We start from the raw sequence: 17,844 nt of genomic DNA on the forward strand, positions 1-17,844 counted from the left end.
TGATTTTGATGCTGTAAAAATTCCATATTAGAAATTCGTATTCAAACTGATGGCACAGAAAAACTTCCATACCAGCCCCTCTGTGGCGCTGGCCTCAGTTTGGGGTGCTGCTGACACACTCCTGCTGTATGCCCTTACAACAAGTTACATAGGAGTAAGTTATAAGTGAAAAGTTATAAATGAAAACCCAGACCGCAGCGGCGTCTCTGTCAGTTAGGGCGGACAGAGTTTCAGAAAGAGAGTCGGGGGGTCAGCTGCTTTCTCAGAGCGATCCTTTTCAACCGTGCGTCCAAAGTCAACATTCCAACCAACCTATAGCCATCACAATTCAGAGAGAAGGGGCGAAAGTCTGAATGACTGGATCAGTGAAGAATAGCTTAGGTTTCACAGGTTTGGATCGCCCAGCTCTGGAAGCCCAAATGCCTGCAGTTATTAATCTGGGCAGACATCATCAATTACCGCTAATTAACCAGATGATGGTCTGGTGAGCAGAAAATGAAGGAGGCGATTAATCACCCAGAGCACCTTCAAGCCCGCAACTCACCCTCAAAGAGGGGTTTGTGAATAAAAAGAGCTCCGAGGTTTCTTTTGCCATACAGAAACAGGACGTATCCAAACCACTGTGGTAGACAGGCAGGAGAAAACAGAGACTCTCTGAGGATTACATTAGCAATAATCATCCACCTGTCAGATCTAATGGAGAAAACACACCTTTATCCTTCAGCTTGCACAGTACCAGCTGTCTATGGGGGATCGTGCACGGAGAAATGATAGTCAGATCTTTTTTTTTTTTTATTAGACGTAGGGAATTTCCTGTCCCTGCTGAGGTGCTGCTTTTCTCTTTCCTTTTGCTCGCGTGTGTCACGCCTCCTCCGTGGGTGCGTTTTACTGGCGGTTTGGGGGGATGATGTAATTGCGGAAAGGTCCCGGGTGTAGTCAAACTAGTAATTCAGTGAGGAATTTCTCATCTGGTCAAGGCTGGCTGTCTTTATAAATAAAGATGTTAGTCTTCAAAAGAGGCCAAAGAAAGAAAGAAAAAAAAAAGAGGGAGAGGAGTTACCATACGCAATCATTCACTGTACGCAGCTTGAAAAGCCTGATATTAATTTCTAATCCCCATAACATGGTCGAAGATCAGATTTCTGTGCTGTTTACAATGTGGACTTCTGTCAATATGCGCATGCTGATTGCTTTGCGTGAAACACCTCAAGTCTTGATCCAGGAAAATATTATCCTGACTCTGGAGGAATCCAGGAATTTGTCATCCGGGTGGGAATTTTTTGGGGGGGATTTTTCAAGGTCTGCTCATGAGTCAGATATAAGGTTACTGCACAAATCGCCACGCGCCAAAAGCAATCCAGTTATTTCTCATCAGTCCTCTCTGTTGAGCTAAACTAAATTATGGCCATGGCTCTGAATGCAAATGTGCCAAGTAAAGCATAGCCTCTTCTTAAATAAAATATTACATTCCCAGCAGCAGAGCAGCAGAGCAGAAAGTCATGTTTAGTGCGCCACTGCTGCGCACTGTGAGTCAGCTACCGCTATCATCTGCTGCATTTGATGAGGGAGTTTGGGTTGTTTCAGTGGCATGGACTCACCCCGTGTGTGCTTTATTACCTCATATTCAGTGGTGATTTATGGCTCTCACACAGGCCGCTTTTCTGGGGCTTCTTATATCAGCCGAAGATAAAAGAAAAATCATGGCTTTATTACCCAGATGGAGTGGGTGTGTTTACACAGCAGAGAGCCTCACCGGGGAGCTGCAACATACCTGCATCTGATCTGCCTTTTCTTACAGGCACCACGCTACATGTGTGCAAAAACAGCCCTGAACAGGACTGATAATGTAGGATGAGAAATTATATCCGCTGGAACACAAATTCCGTTGCCGTCTGCTCCTAATGTTGACAAGTAGACGTTCCATCCTCATGACTCATGTAATGAAGAAAAAGCACACAGCTTTCCTGGCATTATCATGCGACGTGTGTTTAGGAAAGACATCCTTGTGCTGTCACTCATGCGTGTTATCGCTCCAGTTATCAGCTATGTTTCAGCAGGCAGGGTAATTCAGAATAATAATCAAAGGCTGGGTGTCTTCTCAAAGCTCCATTCAGTGGCACTGCCGTCTAAAATATGTTTGCCAGTGGCTCCGTCCTGTGGAGAAAATAAGTAAGAGGAAAAATATTTTTTTGACCTACTGCAGACAATAACTGAAAAGAAGCTATTCATATTTTTTATTTTTTTATCTGAACATATGGCAGTGTGAAAGAGATTCGTTTACAGAGAGTTATCCCCCCAGTCCTCTGTATTATAATGGGCTTTAGCTCTCTGTTCTTTCCATGTGTGTGCTCGGTGAAGATAACCCTCCCCGAGTGGCCAAAAAGAAAATGAACTGCCTTAAAATTCCCATCTGCTCACAACAAAATAAAGGCCAAGAGGTCTTTTACAGTACTGAATTATTTTATTAGCCAGTCCTGGAGACTAATTGTGACATACAGCTGTTCAACCTAATGAAGTGAGCCCACTGCAGAGGTGGGAGAATTGACAGCTTACAGTATACACCGACAGGTAAGTCAATGAAGTCCATAAACCAAAAATGGAACTTTTACAATCGAACAATAGTGTCTCAGTTCAAACACATGATGGGCTGTTTGTACTTGCATGTGATATACAAAGCGGTTTATACATCTCCTTCTTAGTGCCTAAAACAATTACTGTACAATGTCAGACAATAGCACAGAGTTGGCCAAAGACCGGCTGCGAAACAAGGACAGTGAATAGAGAATCTGCTCCTCTGGTTTGTGAACTGCTGCCGGATATATGCTCCACGCCCACGGATGGCAACCTGTGCGTAGGGTTAAGCGATCTGTGAGTGCAGTTTAGCAATCCTTTACAGCCCACCCTGGGCCAGCAGAGGAAAAAGAAATAAGATACAAATGTGAATCTGCCCTCTTGGTTTAAAAACCATCCTCTTCAAGTAATAATCTATGCACACAACTCGGTTTTGATCTTGGTGGTTAGCAAGCTGTTGAATGCATTATGAAATCCTTGTGCATGAGGATAAACAATAAGAACTAATTGACTTGTGACTGAATTTTTTTCCCCTTAGCACAGCAGAGCTGGGCTATCATAAAATTATAGGCACGCATCTTCTCCTAACCAAGACCAAACGTTCCTTAGAGTGGTACAAAAATCAGTAAATATGACGACACTGTCCAACAAGTGGAGTAGTTCCTATTGTATGAGCATGCAAGTTAATACTATTGTCTGCAGGAAAGAATGTTAAGGGTAAATAAACTAGAAGCACAGTGTGTGCTGCAACGAAAAGGACTTTGTCAGATTGTTCTCCGTTCTGATTTCTGATTCAGCTCACCGACAGCTTCTACAGTCAGACTGCCGTCATTTTAATCGATAACCTCCCACTCACATTCTAACATAAGCTGCTATTTTCAACAAAACAGGAAAGGCAAGTAAATCAAACAAGACTTCACATATAATGAACCGAATGAGACAAAATACGCATTAGTAGTGGGAACAGAGGCTGAGAAGAAAATAACTGCATGTACCACAGTGATAGCAACCTGGCAACAGCAAATATGAGACGTTTGTTCAATACTTCACACTTTCAATAAGTAACCATACGTGTGTGTGGGTATATATATATATATATATAAATATAAGTGGATGCATTTGCTGTAAGTAAACGCACTCTAAAACTGTGTTCTAGTGATAGTTGGCATAGTGTTTAGGCACAGACGAAGGATGCCGTTGTGAAATATGGTATGTCGTCACATATCAGTTACTTCTGCAGTCTGCAGTAAGCTGTGGTTTTACAGGTTTTTATCCACTGGAAAGCAAAACAAAGCAAGCGTGCAATCACTGCATTTTTACACAATCTGTTGATAGAGCTTTACCTAAAAAAAAAAATAAAAAAAAAAAACACATCTGAGAGCATCAATGCGCTGAATCAAAAATCAGTTTTCCTTGAAATTAAGCTCATTTAAAAAAAAAAAAAGAAAAAAAAAAAAAAGAAACTAGTTCAAAGAGCCCAACACTAGTGTTTGTTTTCAGGGGGCGAGTGGTCCCAGCCTCAGCTCCACATGGTGCGTGAGCCAAATGGCTTCGGTGGTGGTGTCAGATCCCTCCTCGTTCGGTCGGACGGGAGCTGCGAGGTTACGGAAGTCGTGTCGGATCTTAAATGAAACGGTGACATCCGCGTCCTCTTCCTTCTGAGGGATCACTTTGATGAAGAAGCCAATCTTGTTGGATTTCCTGAAGGCAACAATGCTGTGGAGAGTGAAGAGAGATGAGGTCTAAAGCTACCTTGCACTGTTACTTCTGCCTGCGAGTGCCTGCGGTTGTGCATTTACTTACTCTGGATCATCTTGGAAGTCCTGAGGTTCAGCCAGTTCATCATACTCAGCAGCAGCATCCTTTCCTGCCAACACCAGTTCCTTACTGGGCACGATAACCTAATAAACAATTTGAATATTCTGGGACTTTTGTATGACAGCAAGCAAGATTTTAAATGTGCCTTTTCCATTTCAACAAATTAGAACACTGGAAAAAGAAAAGCAGGGGGGGATTCATGTCACTCATAGCCAGCTATTGTTGTATACAATGCATTCTGGGAAGGGATGTCAACTAGCTGAAAAGGCCCATCCTCTGGACATGACTTCTCTTCGGCCGTTACAGTTTTAACCCGGAGAGTAACAAAGCGGTGACGACAACACTACGAGCGTTAGTTCTAAAGGACACCAAAGAAGACGATTGCTGAGGGTGAAAGTGGAGCAAAGTCGCTGGTGTCTATGTGGCGGCTGGGGACGGCTGATGCAATTGCAATGGTGGCTGAGAGTTCTGTGGAAAATCTTTCCAGGTTTTCTGCCCTTCGTCTATACGCAAACACAAATCTCCGCCCATTAAAAATGAATACTCTTGAAAACTTCCGCCAGGGTGAATTTTTATTTTTTTTAAACTCTGGCTACATTGTTGTCATGTGGACAGGGTGACGGGAGTTTTTTGCTTTCCACAGTAGATTGTGCACCGCTCTCTTCTTTCCTTTTGTCATCATGGCAACAGGGTGCCAACCTTAAGAAAAGGCCTTTTTACACGTTTCTACATAAATGTGCGATTACTCACCAACTACGTTTAGGAAAGGATGCAATCGGAAAGCGCTATAATGGTCACCGCCAGTGTCGTTGGTTTTGGATGAGACTGACTTCTTGTTATGCGACTGTTTCTATAGAATGACAACATAACTTTCTCTGTAGTCTTTGAATTAGCCGCTTCGCCCACACCTTGAAAGGAAGATAACTCAACTATAAGGAGATGACCTGTCACAAAAGTTGCTGAACAAAGAACTACTGAGGGACAGTATTGGGCCAACACATTCGGATTGTCAGGATGAGCGATTTGGACGATGGCAAGGCAAGCATGTACCACTTCTACTCTTCGTGCAATTAGCCGTCAATGAGGAACATGTGTCCTGTTTGGGTTTCTTCATGGAGAGCGTATCTTTTCTTTTTTTTCCGCAAATGGGAGCTGTTTGAGAAACGAGCGAGGGACTGGTAAACACTCGTGCTTGTGTGCACGTCCAAAGTCAGTGTTTGTAATTCCGGGTGTATCTAAAGGACAGAAGACTTACTTACGCTTCTGAATTTAGATGTAGGCGAGTGCTCGGCAATGCCATTATTGATAGCTTCTTGTTTGGATGCCTTACTTTGTTGATACTTATGTGCTCTTGTTATTTTTTTATTCATTTTTAAATGTAGACTCAACTTACTATCTGGCAATTAGAAATAATGCGGGAGAAAATAGTTGGAACGGAATCAGATTTTAGTAACGAACAGCACCCACAAGTTGTTTAAGTTGACTAAATGTATGAAACGCACAGGGGATAAGTCTCCTTGTCAAAATGTTGACATGTCATGCCTGCCGACATGTCAACAGAAAACTGCAACCAAAAGCAGCACAATATGGCACCGGATCAAAGTTTTGTTTAGTGCTGGACTGAAAAAGTTCCAACATAGATTTAAAGTTTTTCAAACAGATTGTGGCTGCTTATCAAGCCCAATAAGTCTTATTCGTCAGGCTTCCTTTTAAGGCATCTTAAGGCCGGCGCACACCTTTACGATGTCATCGTTGCATCGTTTGTCGGGTGATCGGCATAACAATTCGGACCGTATTTGACACGCTCGCATGTCCACCGCACACACTTGCGAAGCTACAATTTTTTTCACCGAATGTTATCACATGACCGAAATAGGAAGCCACAAATCACGTGACTTTCAAACTGGAGGCAGCCATGTTTGTGTCGTAGTCGTCCAACGTGACTAAGTGCGCTATTCCCATTGGCTGTTTAAATAATCCTGCGCGATGACATCGGAACAGAGACCGCACACACATACGATTGTATTCGGCACAAGGAAAATCCGCACGGAACATGTTTGATTTGATCCGATGAAACGACAAAATCTTTTGTCGGCTGCTACCGCACACCTTTACGATTGATTCCCATGCGAAGTCATCGGGCCGACAAAATCGTACACGAATCGTAAAGGTGTGCGCCGGCCTTTAACGAATCAAAAATCCAAATATAAATTGAATAGTTAGAAATAAACATTTGCGTTGGAAAGTCTGGCTGTGTAGCTTATTCATCGCCCCATATATAAATGCTCTAACTTGTGTGCTTGCACCGACTGCAGAAAGGGGCGTTTTAAAAAGAAATCACTGTCATGCTGGTTAAATGAATGAGCTGCCAACAGAACTTACAGATGTAATATATTATATATATGTAACAGGTATGTGTGGCCAGCCGCGAGTGATGGCTGCTAAAATCATCCGAGCACGCTTTCATGTGGCGCACGACCCCCTCCAGGTGTTTCAATATCCCATCAAGAGGGGGTCGGGTTCTGTGCGCTTGGTTTGGGCATTATGCGAATGGAAATGGGTAGTGAAGATGCTCCGTTTTGCCCTGGAGCTCTTTTTTACCCAGACTTACCAGTGACTTCATCATTTAAGAAGCTAAGACAGATAGCCTGTCCATACTGAGAGCCACAAAGTGGCTGCTTTCACAGGAAGCTCAGGCCATTCCTCCGCGTGAACGTGTGATGAGATGCGAAGGCTGCTCATTTCTTCGGTAAATGGTCCGTGAAGGAGGTGACAATCCGGCACAGAGGTGCACATTAACAGTCCAGACACGGCACTGACATACAGACTTACTTTCAGCCGGAATTAATATAGTCTGATGTTTACTGCAGTGGGTTTATCTGCGATTGGTTTCTGAAAAAGCTCATCAGTCTGACGCAGCTTATTAAAACAACCTAGAGACAGTGTCTTTAGTCCTGGGACGGTATTAGTAGAAACTAAAGAAAAATACCTTGGCGGTGCTGTTGATGTCATCAGGATCTTCCTCCTCACAAGCAGCCAAAGTAACGTGGGTGATGTTCTCCACTGGGTTGGTCAGGGTCAGCAGCACCTGACTTTCCTATATACACAGGATGAGGGGAAAAAAAAGAGCAGAAAAAGTTCATGTAATGTTTTTATTTATTGACCAATCGTAGTCTTATCTTTCTGTCAGTTCGGCCTTTTAATCCGTTTAGTTTTTTTTCTAATATCTTAAGAAATATTGAGATTAAGCGTATGAACAGAAAAACCGACGCACTCACTGACCTTGGTGTATCGGAGATTAGGAATAGACATGATTCTCACTTCAGGGATATAACTCCTGTGGGAGGAATAGGCAGAGGAGCAATCAATACACCAACACTAAAACATCCTGACAGTGTTCAGCACAGCATTCAGCTGCATTCATTAAAGAGTGAGAGCTGAGCACCAGACTCCTAAAAACATCACTATCAATGACAAAGTTCAATTTGATGGACTAAAACAACAGGATAACCACTTCCTCATCCAAGTTAAAAACTGGTTTCATTTCCAGAACACAGTTTTAGGATATTCTTTTGGGTCTTAAAATAAAAACACATTCAATACAAATCGTTTTCTGAACGTATGCTTCTGGCTTCAAAATAAACTTTTTGACTTTCTAATGGAAACTAAATTGGTGCTTCAGGTAGATTAATAAACGACACCCATTCTGACGCCCACTACTCACACAGCCACCAGCTGGATTTTAAACTTGATTGAAGTTGGATTGAACTCCGGCTTGCTCAGGTTGTGCTCACATTTCTGATGGGAGAAAAAAATTAGAGGAGATGGGGGGGCTGTTATATTAACACAAAAAACAAGAGCCTTTGATTAAAGCAGACCAATGAAAGCGTTTCTGACCCTGCAGCGCAGCGAGCGCTTCATCAGAAGGTGTTTGTGTCTGGGGTGGAGCTGAGACGCCCCTGCAGGCTGGAAGTCTGGCTGCAGGAGCCTCTGGCGCAGCGTGGTCACTGGGAAGACACAACAAAAGTAAGCATTTCCCTCCTCCGCCATTAAAGGGGTAATTAGCACAGTTCCTGGACAAAATGTTACCTTCTGGTAAACTGATAGGTCTGGTGTAACAGTCCTCAGGCAGGGGCTCCACTTCATCAAGGGCCTGGGCAGGCTCGATGCTGATTTCCTTCTGGTCCTCACCCTCTTTAAGGCTAATAACACGACACAAACACAGCTTGATACTTCTTAACGATGCTAGTTGAAAGTACTGGAATTAAACCACACAGTGCAAACACAGCTGTATACGACTATCGACGGCCCACAGACCCCGTGTTCACAGGACGCCCAGAAACTCTTGCTTATTAGGACACGAGTCCTAACAAAGTTACAAAAACGACTGTCCATTTAATAATTCCATTCTTGGCCACAGCACCACAACCTTTTGAAGAAAGAAATCTCCTGCATCTGACAACATCCAGCCTTCTGTCAGCCAACTGCTAAGTTCAAGACACCCTCGAGGGCTTTTTGATTAAGACACTTAGAAATGATCCCTGCTCACAGCTGTTGCAACAAGGTAGATAACTGTAACTTGAGAAAAAGAATAAGGGCGATGCACTGTTGTCGGTGATGGATTGCCAATTTATCAAAAGTACATTTTCAAGGCCCTGCTAATTGATTTTAATAAAACACCCTAAAATTAATCAAAGCGACGGCTGCTGGAAGGTGGAACATCAATTCATCTTAGTCATGTGCACGCAGTGTGTAGTTACTGAACAGAGACACACAAATCCAGCAAACTCTTTCAAATCCCTTAAAAAGAAGAGAAGGTTTGATGTGAGGAGTCAAAAGCAGCAGCATCTCAAGTTTATGGGAAAAGATGACTCACGAAAGGCCAGCCAGGCTTGATATGGGAGCTCCAGTCCTCTGCCTCTGCAGTCTTGTTCCAAGGCCATATTTTTCCTGAGTGAATTCAGGGAAACACACACACGGTCAGACAGGCCGCCAAATGAGAACCAAGCGGGGAATTTATGAATATTCCATAGCTATTCATCTACAAGACAATTCTTATTCTTGGTCTAATAAAAAAAAAATGCATCTACAACAGCTTTTGAGAACAAGAAGCAGAAATAAATTTGTATTTGACTTGCAAATAAACACTAAATAAGCAAGAAAGGGTTTTAATATGTCTTGTGGTAAGAAACAAAAAAGAGAAGTCTTTCTTCCAGAGTAGTGTGAGAAAATAAACTAGACAGGGGACTGAACTTAATTGGGAAAAATCTAGTTACGCAGACTTCAGGCTGTGTTCTATTGCTTGTCTTCATCTAACCAACATAAAAGCTCCTTTTGTGTGGATCTCAGCCTCATTTATCCAAGCAGAAATTCATGTGATCTCTGAGGTCTCTCGGTGACACATTAGACAGGAACAGACATACAGAGAAGACAGTGCTACTATGAAGAAGAAACTACCCAAGTTGTGAAAAATGCAACTCACCACCACATGAATAGTGTGTTGCTGGGGGGGTAAAAACCAAAATGTCAGAGTGCATAAGCAAAGAAAAAAAGAGAGAATACAGAACAAGGTGAAAACAAAGCGATTTAGCAAAACATTAGTGGCATTTGATGGCATGCAACAGCAACGGAAACGCATCAGTGATGGGAAAATAACTGCAGGACATCACATCTTAACTGGTCCCAACACACAACAGGAAGGACCGATTTTGCATTAACGGGCGTTAATTATTGGAAAAGCTGAATGCGGGAGATGTGAACAACGTGCCAACGAGCTAAAGAGGCATGAAGACACATTTAAAACAAGCCTATTTTCTGCTGCGATTTGGCCTTGAAGACATCGCAAGCTGGCTGTCGCTTGGACATTTTTATGGAGATGGATGATCAATTGAAAATAGCATGAAATTATAGTCAGTCACTTGCACTCAAAAGAAAAAAAAAAGAAACAGAGCAGCAGATAAATTGAAACATTCTTAGAGGTTTCTATGATGTTAGACAAAAAAAATATATATACATATTGAATTCCTGTGTCAGTCCAACTAAAACCGGATGGTTTGGAATACATGTTCATCTGACTTATATCATACAATATGGATTTTTTCTAGGTCAGACTAACACAACCTGCACAACCTTCGGGGCTCAAACTAGTCCTGAATGTCGCTCTCATTTGTAAAGTAAGGGCACAGCACGTCAATCTGTCCAATTCTCCGTCTGACATGCCAACAGTTTGCCAGCCATAAGACTGTTTGTTGTTTTTCTCTGCAACCCAAAAAGCCCGGAACAATCAAGATGAAAAGGGGCACGTCGCCTCCTTCTCACAGTGGAGTCAGACATAAGTCAACATTCAATTTCCCTCTTATGCTTGTATCCTAGAGGCTGATCTCATTTGCGTAATTTCAGCATCCTTGTCTTCTCCTGCCTGTGACCTGGAGCAAAATCTTTTCCAAGGACAACTCTAATCCTGATGTGGAACCTTAATAGAGGGGACCGAGGCAAGTGTGCCGCTGTGAACGCTGCTCAGCTCAACTCCGAGTGGAAATGTGTCACACTTTAAATTACATAACTAAGAAGGAGGTTAAAGATGTTCTGAATCTTATAACTGCACATGAACGGTGATGATCGGATATAAGAAAATGACATTTGACATGACATTAGTTTGACATTTGAAAAGGGTAAAGAGGAAAAGTGTGGTGTTTTTAGGAAGAGTGAATGAAACTATGCAGGTCAGAGAGCTCGAGGGTACCGAGAACGCCAGCGGCATGCACTGTCGTCTCCTGGCCAGCTTCTTCCTGTCCCTCTCCTGCTTCTCTCGGTGGGCCAGCTGCTGATAATACTCAATCAGCTTGTTGATCTGTTGAAAACAAAAATGGATCCACACATAAGTCAGAGGAGCTCTGTGCAAATCTGAACACAAGAATGAGTGTTTAAGATCACAACATTACTTGGTTATTTTGCACCTGTAAATGCACTTTTAAGGAAACTATGACATGATCCTTCAAAGCGGCTGGTTGACAGACCTGGTGTGAAATTATGATCACCTCCAAATGTATTTGTGGTCACTTTGTGTATAGACATGAGCATTTTGTTCGAGTTGATCATGTGAAATCCAGAAAATTAAAAATCCTGATCTTCTGCAAATATGTAATCTTTAAAACAAATAACTAACCAACCACAGGAAAATAACACAACATTACTTTAGCTCTGTTTGGCTCGGTATTACAGGATCTCTGTGATACTAAGGAAACAGTACCACTGCTCTGAGAAATACTGACCATCACTTTGATTTTACATTCAAAAGCACCACCTTGAACAGATGTAAAGTACATAGAAATACTGATAATGCTGATAATACTTCTCTGCCTGTTCACTTTCAAGTTAAAAACTAATTGTGGAGCCTCTTCTTTGACTGTATTTTATTTTTTTGCTGTGAGCAGAAGAGGTAGTTTTGGTAAAGAAAAGAACTTTGAGCCTCTCTTCTATTTAGAAAACTGCAGAACAGAAAGCAAGGCAGACCTCGTCTGCAACCTCCAAATGACTCAGACCTCCCTACTCCCTACTGTTGAGGAGCTCTAAAGCTGATCTCCTCAACAACGGTTTAGATGAGGCTTTAAACTTTTCAGATGGAGTTTGTGAAGCCGTCGTTCGTAGAATTTAGTTTACGAGAGAGGAACAAGGACCAAGGCAGTTAGAAACCCTCACCTTGTATGCAGGCGCCAAGCGTGACACAACATATAATGATAAAACTGCAACACTGTGTTGACTGAACAGTGACCATTTGTTTGTACCAAACTTGTTGCTCGAGCAACCGTGTATCTGCTTGGATTGCTTTAGCCTCGGGCCGTGAGAGTGTGGATGCAACTTATTCAGACACAACTATTCAAAAGAAAGAGCGTGATCGGGAAACATGTGAGCAACTCAAGAGTTTTTCAAATGGCCACAGGGGAAAACATACCCACTGAGCATGAGGGTTCTCTGGTTCCTGCCATCCACCACTGGCTGCAGAAAACATAGCAAAACCATAGCAAAACATCAGACTCAGGAAAGTCACATAAACTAATACAACTCATCGCATATTTATTCAGAAGATGAAATAATGAGCAGTTTTAGAGCTACTACAAAACTCTGACTAGTGTATCCAAGTAGCCCCGGTGCTGCTTATTATGCCAAATGACCTTAAAGTGTACAAATAAGTATGACGGCACTAATCCATCTACTTTATTTCAACACCTACCGACGGATTTGTCAGCCATTCCCACATCCCTGGAGGTCCAACGACAGAAGCCGCAGGCCAAATAGTAGGCTTTCTTCATGGCTGTCTTGGTTGGATCATCAGGCAAAGGAGCTGGGATGTTAGTGGCCCGAGTGGAAAGCGTGTGCATGCAACATGGGCAGTCAAAACAATTTGCACACCTACAGTAGAGCAAAAAGAAAATATTGTGAATCGATGGCAAAAATGAACACGATCAAATTGAGAGGCCAGACTGCCTACATGGGTGAAAAACTGACTAGATGTGTGACGTTACAACAACAGTCTCACCTATTCTTTTTAAGCTTAGCCTCTGCAGACGGCATATTCTCCAGACAGCTTGGACAGTAATGGGAGTCCACCTGCTCAGAGACAGAGGTACAACGGGCAGTCAGTTATCTGTGCAGGTCTATCTTCAGTGAGACTAATTTATCTAAGCAATATGGTGCGATGATGAAGAGTTGAATATTACTCTTCCAGGAGGTAAGGTTGGCGTTTTTTAATGAACTACTGGTAACACATTTTAAAAGAAAAGCAAAGACTCGCACTGTTATGTTGCTACATGAGAATATAGCTGATTCGCTCTGGGTGTGGTGGCCCTAATTGTGAACCTATTCACTCGTGCAGATTTACCAAGTTGGAGGACGTTAGCTGAATAACCCAAGTTAAAACAAGTGGGGTTTTTTTGACAACTGAACGTGCCATTCATATCTTTATTTTTGCTATCCAGATAGCTTAACAACATGCTTCAAGTATAGCTAAAGCTATCTAGCTTCATCGTTATTTCTGCTGCGTTCAACATAATGCTAACCCCAGCGGAAGTTTAACTGGATGACCAATGAGATGAGGGGAACGCTGGAAACCCCGCTGAATGACAAGGGGCTCTGCCATACAATGTGTGACATTATCAGACAAGTCCCGCCTATCTGTCAAAGCGGCTAGCACGTCTGCTAACAACAAGGAAGCTAAGTGCTATACTGTCATGACCGGGGGAGTAAAAATGGGGAGAAAAAATAAACGTACCTCGTGAGACACACATTCCAGAGATCGTAGCTCGCTACAGTAGCGACAGAAATAGAGTTGAGATAAAGAAGCTCTAATCCTTTTCTCCCCACGAACCAGATAGACAACTCTATCTGGCTGCAAAAGGGACGCCATCTCTCACCAGCGAAGCTGAGTCCGAGGGCTCAGTGCCTGCACAGCCAGTGTTGATGTCACCGGCGCCGCTGCCCACAGACATAAAGGCGCTCTTTATCGACCCCTTGTGGTCAATACTGTAACAACAGGTGGTAGGCACAAATTCATGATAGCGTCGATAACATTTTCAGTTATGTTCACGGTCTTTGTCAGGGAAGGCTACACTACTACACATCTTTCTGAAAATCTCAAACAAAACTTTGACTGTGATACAAGTGTGAAAGAACTTAAGTACAAAACTGGCCTTCCAGCTGAAACATGCGATTATGAAACAAAAATAATAATGTAAAATAACATATCAGGACGCCCTGAACTGATAAGCAGCATGTCCCAATACTATCTAATTTGGAATCAAATCAAATCCAATGGAAAATACTTTATTTATCCCAAAGGGAAATTGAATAACATGCCGGTGACATAAAATTAAAAACGAGGATACTTGATGGGAGGATAATGAGGATCAAATGATTTGAGGGTCATTGTTTTCTCGTTAGGGCCCACTTTATTTTGGACATGGGGTCATATTTCAAGCATTGTGTGTTTGTGTGACATATTTTCCGTTTGAGAATAGCCTCCCCGTCCTCGTGTCTGTGGCACTGCAGATTTGAACTGAACACCGTGTAGCCTATGATTAAGTCGTTGAAGTGCTCTGACAGGCATGCAGAGAGGCATGCCAGCCACCCACAGGGCATATAGCCAAGTACCAGCTCACCATGGCAACAACTACCGATCCCATAAAAGGGGAAATTATCCATAAATAAATGACCTGACAGCGTTCAGGAGAAAGGCACCGTCTTGCTTCAGTAAAACTGAATTGAGTTCCATTTTCCAGGCAATTTTTTTTTTCTATTCATTCATGTATTCAAGTCACTTTTCATTCCTAGTCTCACTTGGCCACTTGTCTATCGCATCTCCTGCTGCGGTAGACTCCTCATTCATTCATGAATTCATCCATTGGCCACTCTATGCTTTACGTCAGCAGATGTCGACGTCTCAGCCAGCTGTGTGCCCCTCCGCCCCCGGCGGGTACACTGGGAGAGGCTGACAGTCGCCCACAGAGAGCGGGAGAGGACGGCATGATGTGGTCCTTCTTACCGCTGATGCTGCTCGCTTTGCTGCGACCCTGCACCGCCGACGCCACGTTCACTCAGGTAGGCTACCTGTTGATAAAACACACACCCACAGAGAGCTTTCAGACATCTTTCTGTCTAATAACGCCACGTTGACACCTGCGCTGCGTAATTAGACGTAATTAAACTGTAGCAGAAGGTCGTGGAGCGGTTTACACGAGAAAAAAATTTTTTTTTGAGAATAGCTAAGAAAAAAAAAAAAAACAAGCCTTTGAATCCATGTCAAATGTTATAAACAATAGGACACATGAATAATGTCAACATTTCGCTGAAATCAATTTTTCCTGAAGGGCCTAGTTGGCGTTTTCAGAAGCCATCTGTTAACCTCTTATGGACAGTTCTATCTCATGTCTGATGTTTGGTTGTTGTTTACTTTGCACTCTGCAGTTCGCCCTTGTTTTGAAGGTGGCCATGATTTTCCTGGTGATAAATGTTCCTGGTGAACAAATAATGAGCTTTTTTGTTCTTTGGCAAAAGAAAGAAAAAAAAAAAAAAAACCTGGAAATGTAGAGCACCTTTTTAAAAGTACAGACTATGAAAAAGAAGGAGTCAAAACCCTACAGCTCTCGTTAGTCATTTCTCAGCTGCAAGATATCGGGGATATTGTCTCTCAGTGGATAGTTTGAGACCTCTGGTTGCGGTCACGAGTGTCACTTTGTTCAAGTGTCTGTGGTGCACCGAGAGGCAGGTTTTCCTGTTGACACAGGCCTTGTTTTTGTCGTGGGGCACATGGAGACCTCCAGCCCACATAACAACAGAGGTATGAGGGGAAGGCCGGTGAGACTTTTGTTGCTACCTGTTTGGTCAAATTTGGATTCATTGCTTTAAAGGTCTTGATATTGATATTAGAGACGGTACAGAAACTTCCATTTGCGATCATGTTAGGTGATTTTCCTGTTCTTGGTAAAGGTTGGACAGCCCCAAATGTTGTATTTGGACCGCTAGTCTATTCAAGCTGTTGTGCCCTCTTGTAAACTTGGCACTTGTCATTTGTTGAGGTGTGCACATTTCTATCATAACAGACCAAGCTGGCACAAGCTATCACTCTGTAAACAATTATCTGTAAAACGGTTAATCACTCATTGCTTTGGCCTTATGGACTGCGTTGGTTTTAAGCCAGTCACAACACAGATAACCTGCTCTAACCCTGTGTGTTTGTGTGTCCCCGCAGCAGTGTGACTCATCCACAGATGGCACCATCTACAAATACCACGCAAAGACTCTGAACGGTAGTCGCACAGTAAATTTCACTGCTTTCACAGGCAAGGCTGTCCTCTTCGTCAACGTTGCTACATACTGAGGATTGACCTTTCAGTATAAGGGTAAGAAACAGCACCGCGGGCCTCCTTATGTCAAGCAGCAGTATGGCAAATGCGGGCCTCACCATCTCGACCCAACTTTGTCTTTTGTCAGAACTGAATGCACTGCACGAGGAGATGAAGCATCTTGGTCTCACTGTTCTTGGCTTTCCCTGCAACCAGTTTGGGAAACAGGAACCGGGGCAAAGGCATGAAATCCTGCCGGGTTTAAAGTGAGCAATATGTGCCTTTCAATGCAAGTCAGTCACAATGAAAACACTGTTAAAAAAAAAAAAAACAAGGATTAACAGATGACATTGAACTCAAAGCTACACACCCAGGCTATCAGCTGTCTCGGCTTTTAGGGAATTCGATAGGATTTTGCTCGGGAAGCCTATAGAAAATGTGAAAACATGAGAGTTCCCTACATATGAGCCCCGAGCTTCTAATAAGCAGATATGGATCAGTTGCTGTTTCATAAGGACCTTCAAAGCTGGATGTACAGAGGACTTAGCAACATTTGATTAATCCTCTCTGTCAATATTACTCTATTTAACCAGCAACATGAGCTTCTTATAGTGGCCGCTTTAACACAAACAGAGCTAATGTTTCCAGTTCCATCAGTCATCGCAGATCCATAGCCAAGCTTTCTCAATAATGTTATGTTGTTTTACTCTGCTTGTGTTGAATCTGGGGCAGCTGCCAAACAGCAAAGTGCTAAGTGGCTGGTCCACTGATAACATGCTCTGTTTCGGGATTGTAGGCACGTGAGACCAGGCTATGGATTTGTTCCAAACTTCCTGTTGTTCGAGAAAGGTGATGTGAATGGAAAGGAGGAGCAAGAGGTTTTCACTTTCCTGAAAGTAAGTCACGACCACCTCTTAAAAAGAATGCCGTATCCCACCTGTGCACGTAGACTCCTAAATGTTTGCATATTGAACCCTGAACAATTCCTCCGGTGCCACCTTTTTCTGCTCATGGAAATGATTCACCTAAGTTCACTTACCTGTGCTCTCTGCCACGCAGAGCGCCTGCCCTCCAGTTGGGGACGACTTCGGTAACCCCGCCGGCCGATTGTTCTGGGAACCTGTAAAAGTCAGCGACGTCAAGTGGAACTTTGAGAAGTTTCTGGTGGGACCGGACGGGAAGCCAGTGATGAGGTGGCACCCGAGCGTCAGCGTATCCGCAGTCCGAGCTGATATTCGCCGTTATCTGCTCAAACTGTACACACAGGATGTTTTTAATTAGATGCGATAGACTGTAGAACATTGTCCATCAAATGAAAGCGACTGTAATCATTGGCAAAGTTTATTTTGGCTAGCATGTAAGATAGTGATAGATAGCAACAGTTTCTGTGAAATGAAGATGGCATGTAGAATGAAGGGGAGGCTTGAAAACAGGAAGTCTGTTGGGCCTTCTCGGAGTCTGGGGCTCAGGCCAGCTTTTCAGTGCATTCGGGCTGCCCTGCGATCTCACAGCACCATGCTATCTTCCCATCCCAGGACCTGTTCGCCATTACAGCATCAACATTCATTTCAATAAATGAAGGAGAAAAATGCACTATTTTGACTGTTTTCTTTTCCTA

At 43.0% G+C, this 17,844-nt stretch overlaps 2 protein-coding genes across 3 annotated transcripts; one reads left to right on the top strand and one right to left on the bottom strand.

The window, feature by feature from the left end:
• Positions 1–2,441: 2,441 nt before the first annotated feature.
• dctn4 (dynactin 4) lies at positions 2,442–13,860 on the bottom strand. Of its 2 annotated transcripts, XM_075481082.1 has the most exons (14): positions 13,658–13,860; positions 12,926–12,996; positions 12,620–12,798; positions 12,341–12,384; positions 11,132–11,239; positions 9,872–9,892; positions 9,266–9,339; positions 8,479–8,591; positions 8,287–8,396; positions 8,114–8,187; positions 7,672–7,726; positions 7,379–7,486; positions 4,375–4,472; positions 2,442–4,287 (listed from the first exon to the last, which is right to left on the bottom strand). In XM_075481082.1, exons 1-14 carry the CDS (start codon positions 13,790–13,792, stop codon positions 4,068–4,070), a joined length of 1,410 nt encoding a protein of 469 aa, XP_075337197.1. In that variant the 5' UTR covers positions 13,793–13,860; the 3' UTR covers positions 2,442–4,067. The 2 variants fall into 2 exon arrangements, with proteins under 2 accessions (XP_075337197.1, XP_075337198.1); XM_075481083.1 differs by lacking the exon at positions 9,872–9,892.
• Positions 13,861–14,781: 921 nt separating this feature from the next.
• gpx3 (glutathione peroxidase 3) lies at positions 14,782–17,819 on the top strand. Its single transcript, XM_075481084.1, has 5 exons — positions 14,782–14,982; positions 16,133–16,283; positions 16,375–16,492; positions 17,023–17,122; positions 17,286–17,819. Exons 1-5 carry the CDS (start codon positions 14,797–14,799, stop codon positions 17,505–17,507), a joined length of 777 nt encoding a protein of 258 aa, XP_075337199.1. The 5' UTR covers positions 14,782–14,796; the 3' UTR covers positions 17,508–17,819.
• The last annotated feature ends 25 nt before the right edge of the window (positions 17,820–17,844 follow it).

The sequence above is a fragment of the Odontesthes bonariensis genome, chromosome 13 (assembly GCF_027942865.1).
Source record: "Odontesthes bonariensis isolate fOdoBon6 chromosome 13, fOdoBon6.hap1, whole genome shotgun sequence".
Taxonomy (NCBI): domain Eukaryota; kingdom Metazoa; phylum Chordata; class Actinopteri; order Atheriniformes; family Atherinopsidae; genus Odontesthes; species Odontesthes bonariensis.

What these genes read in the sequence shown, in the direction of transcription:
- dctn4 (XM_075481082.1), bottom strand. Translation starts at nt 13,792, where the DNA reads ATGGCGTCCCTTTTGCAGCCAGATAGAGTTGTCTATCTGGTTCGTGGG. An exon ending in AAAATCCAGCTGGTGGCTGT is followed by an intron (nt 7,727 to 8,113) that starts GTGAGTAGTGGG and finishes TTCCTCCCACAG; the next exon opens with GAGTTATATCCCTGAAGTGA. An exon ending in GACTTCCAAGATGATCCAGA is followed by an intron (nt 4,288 to 4,374) that starts GTAAGTAAATGC and finishes CACTCTCCACAG; the next exon opens with CATTGTTGCCTTCAGGAAAT.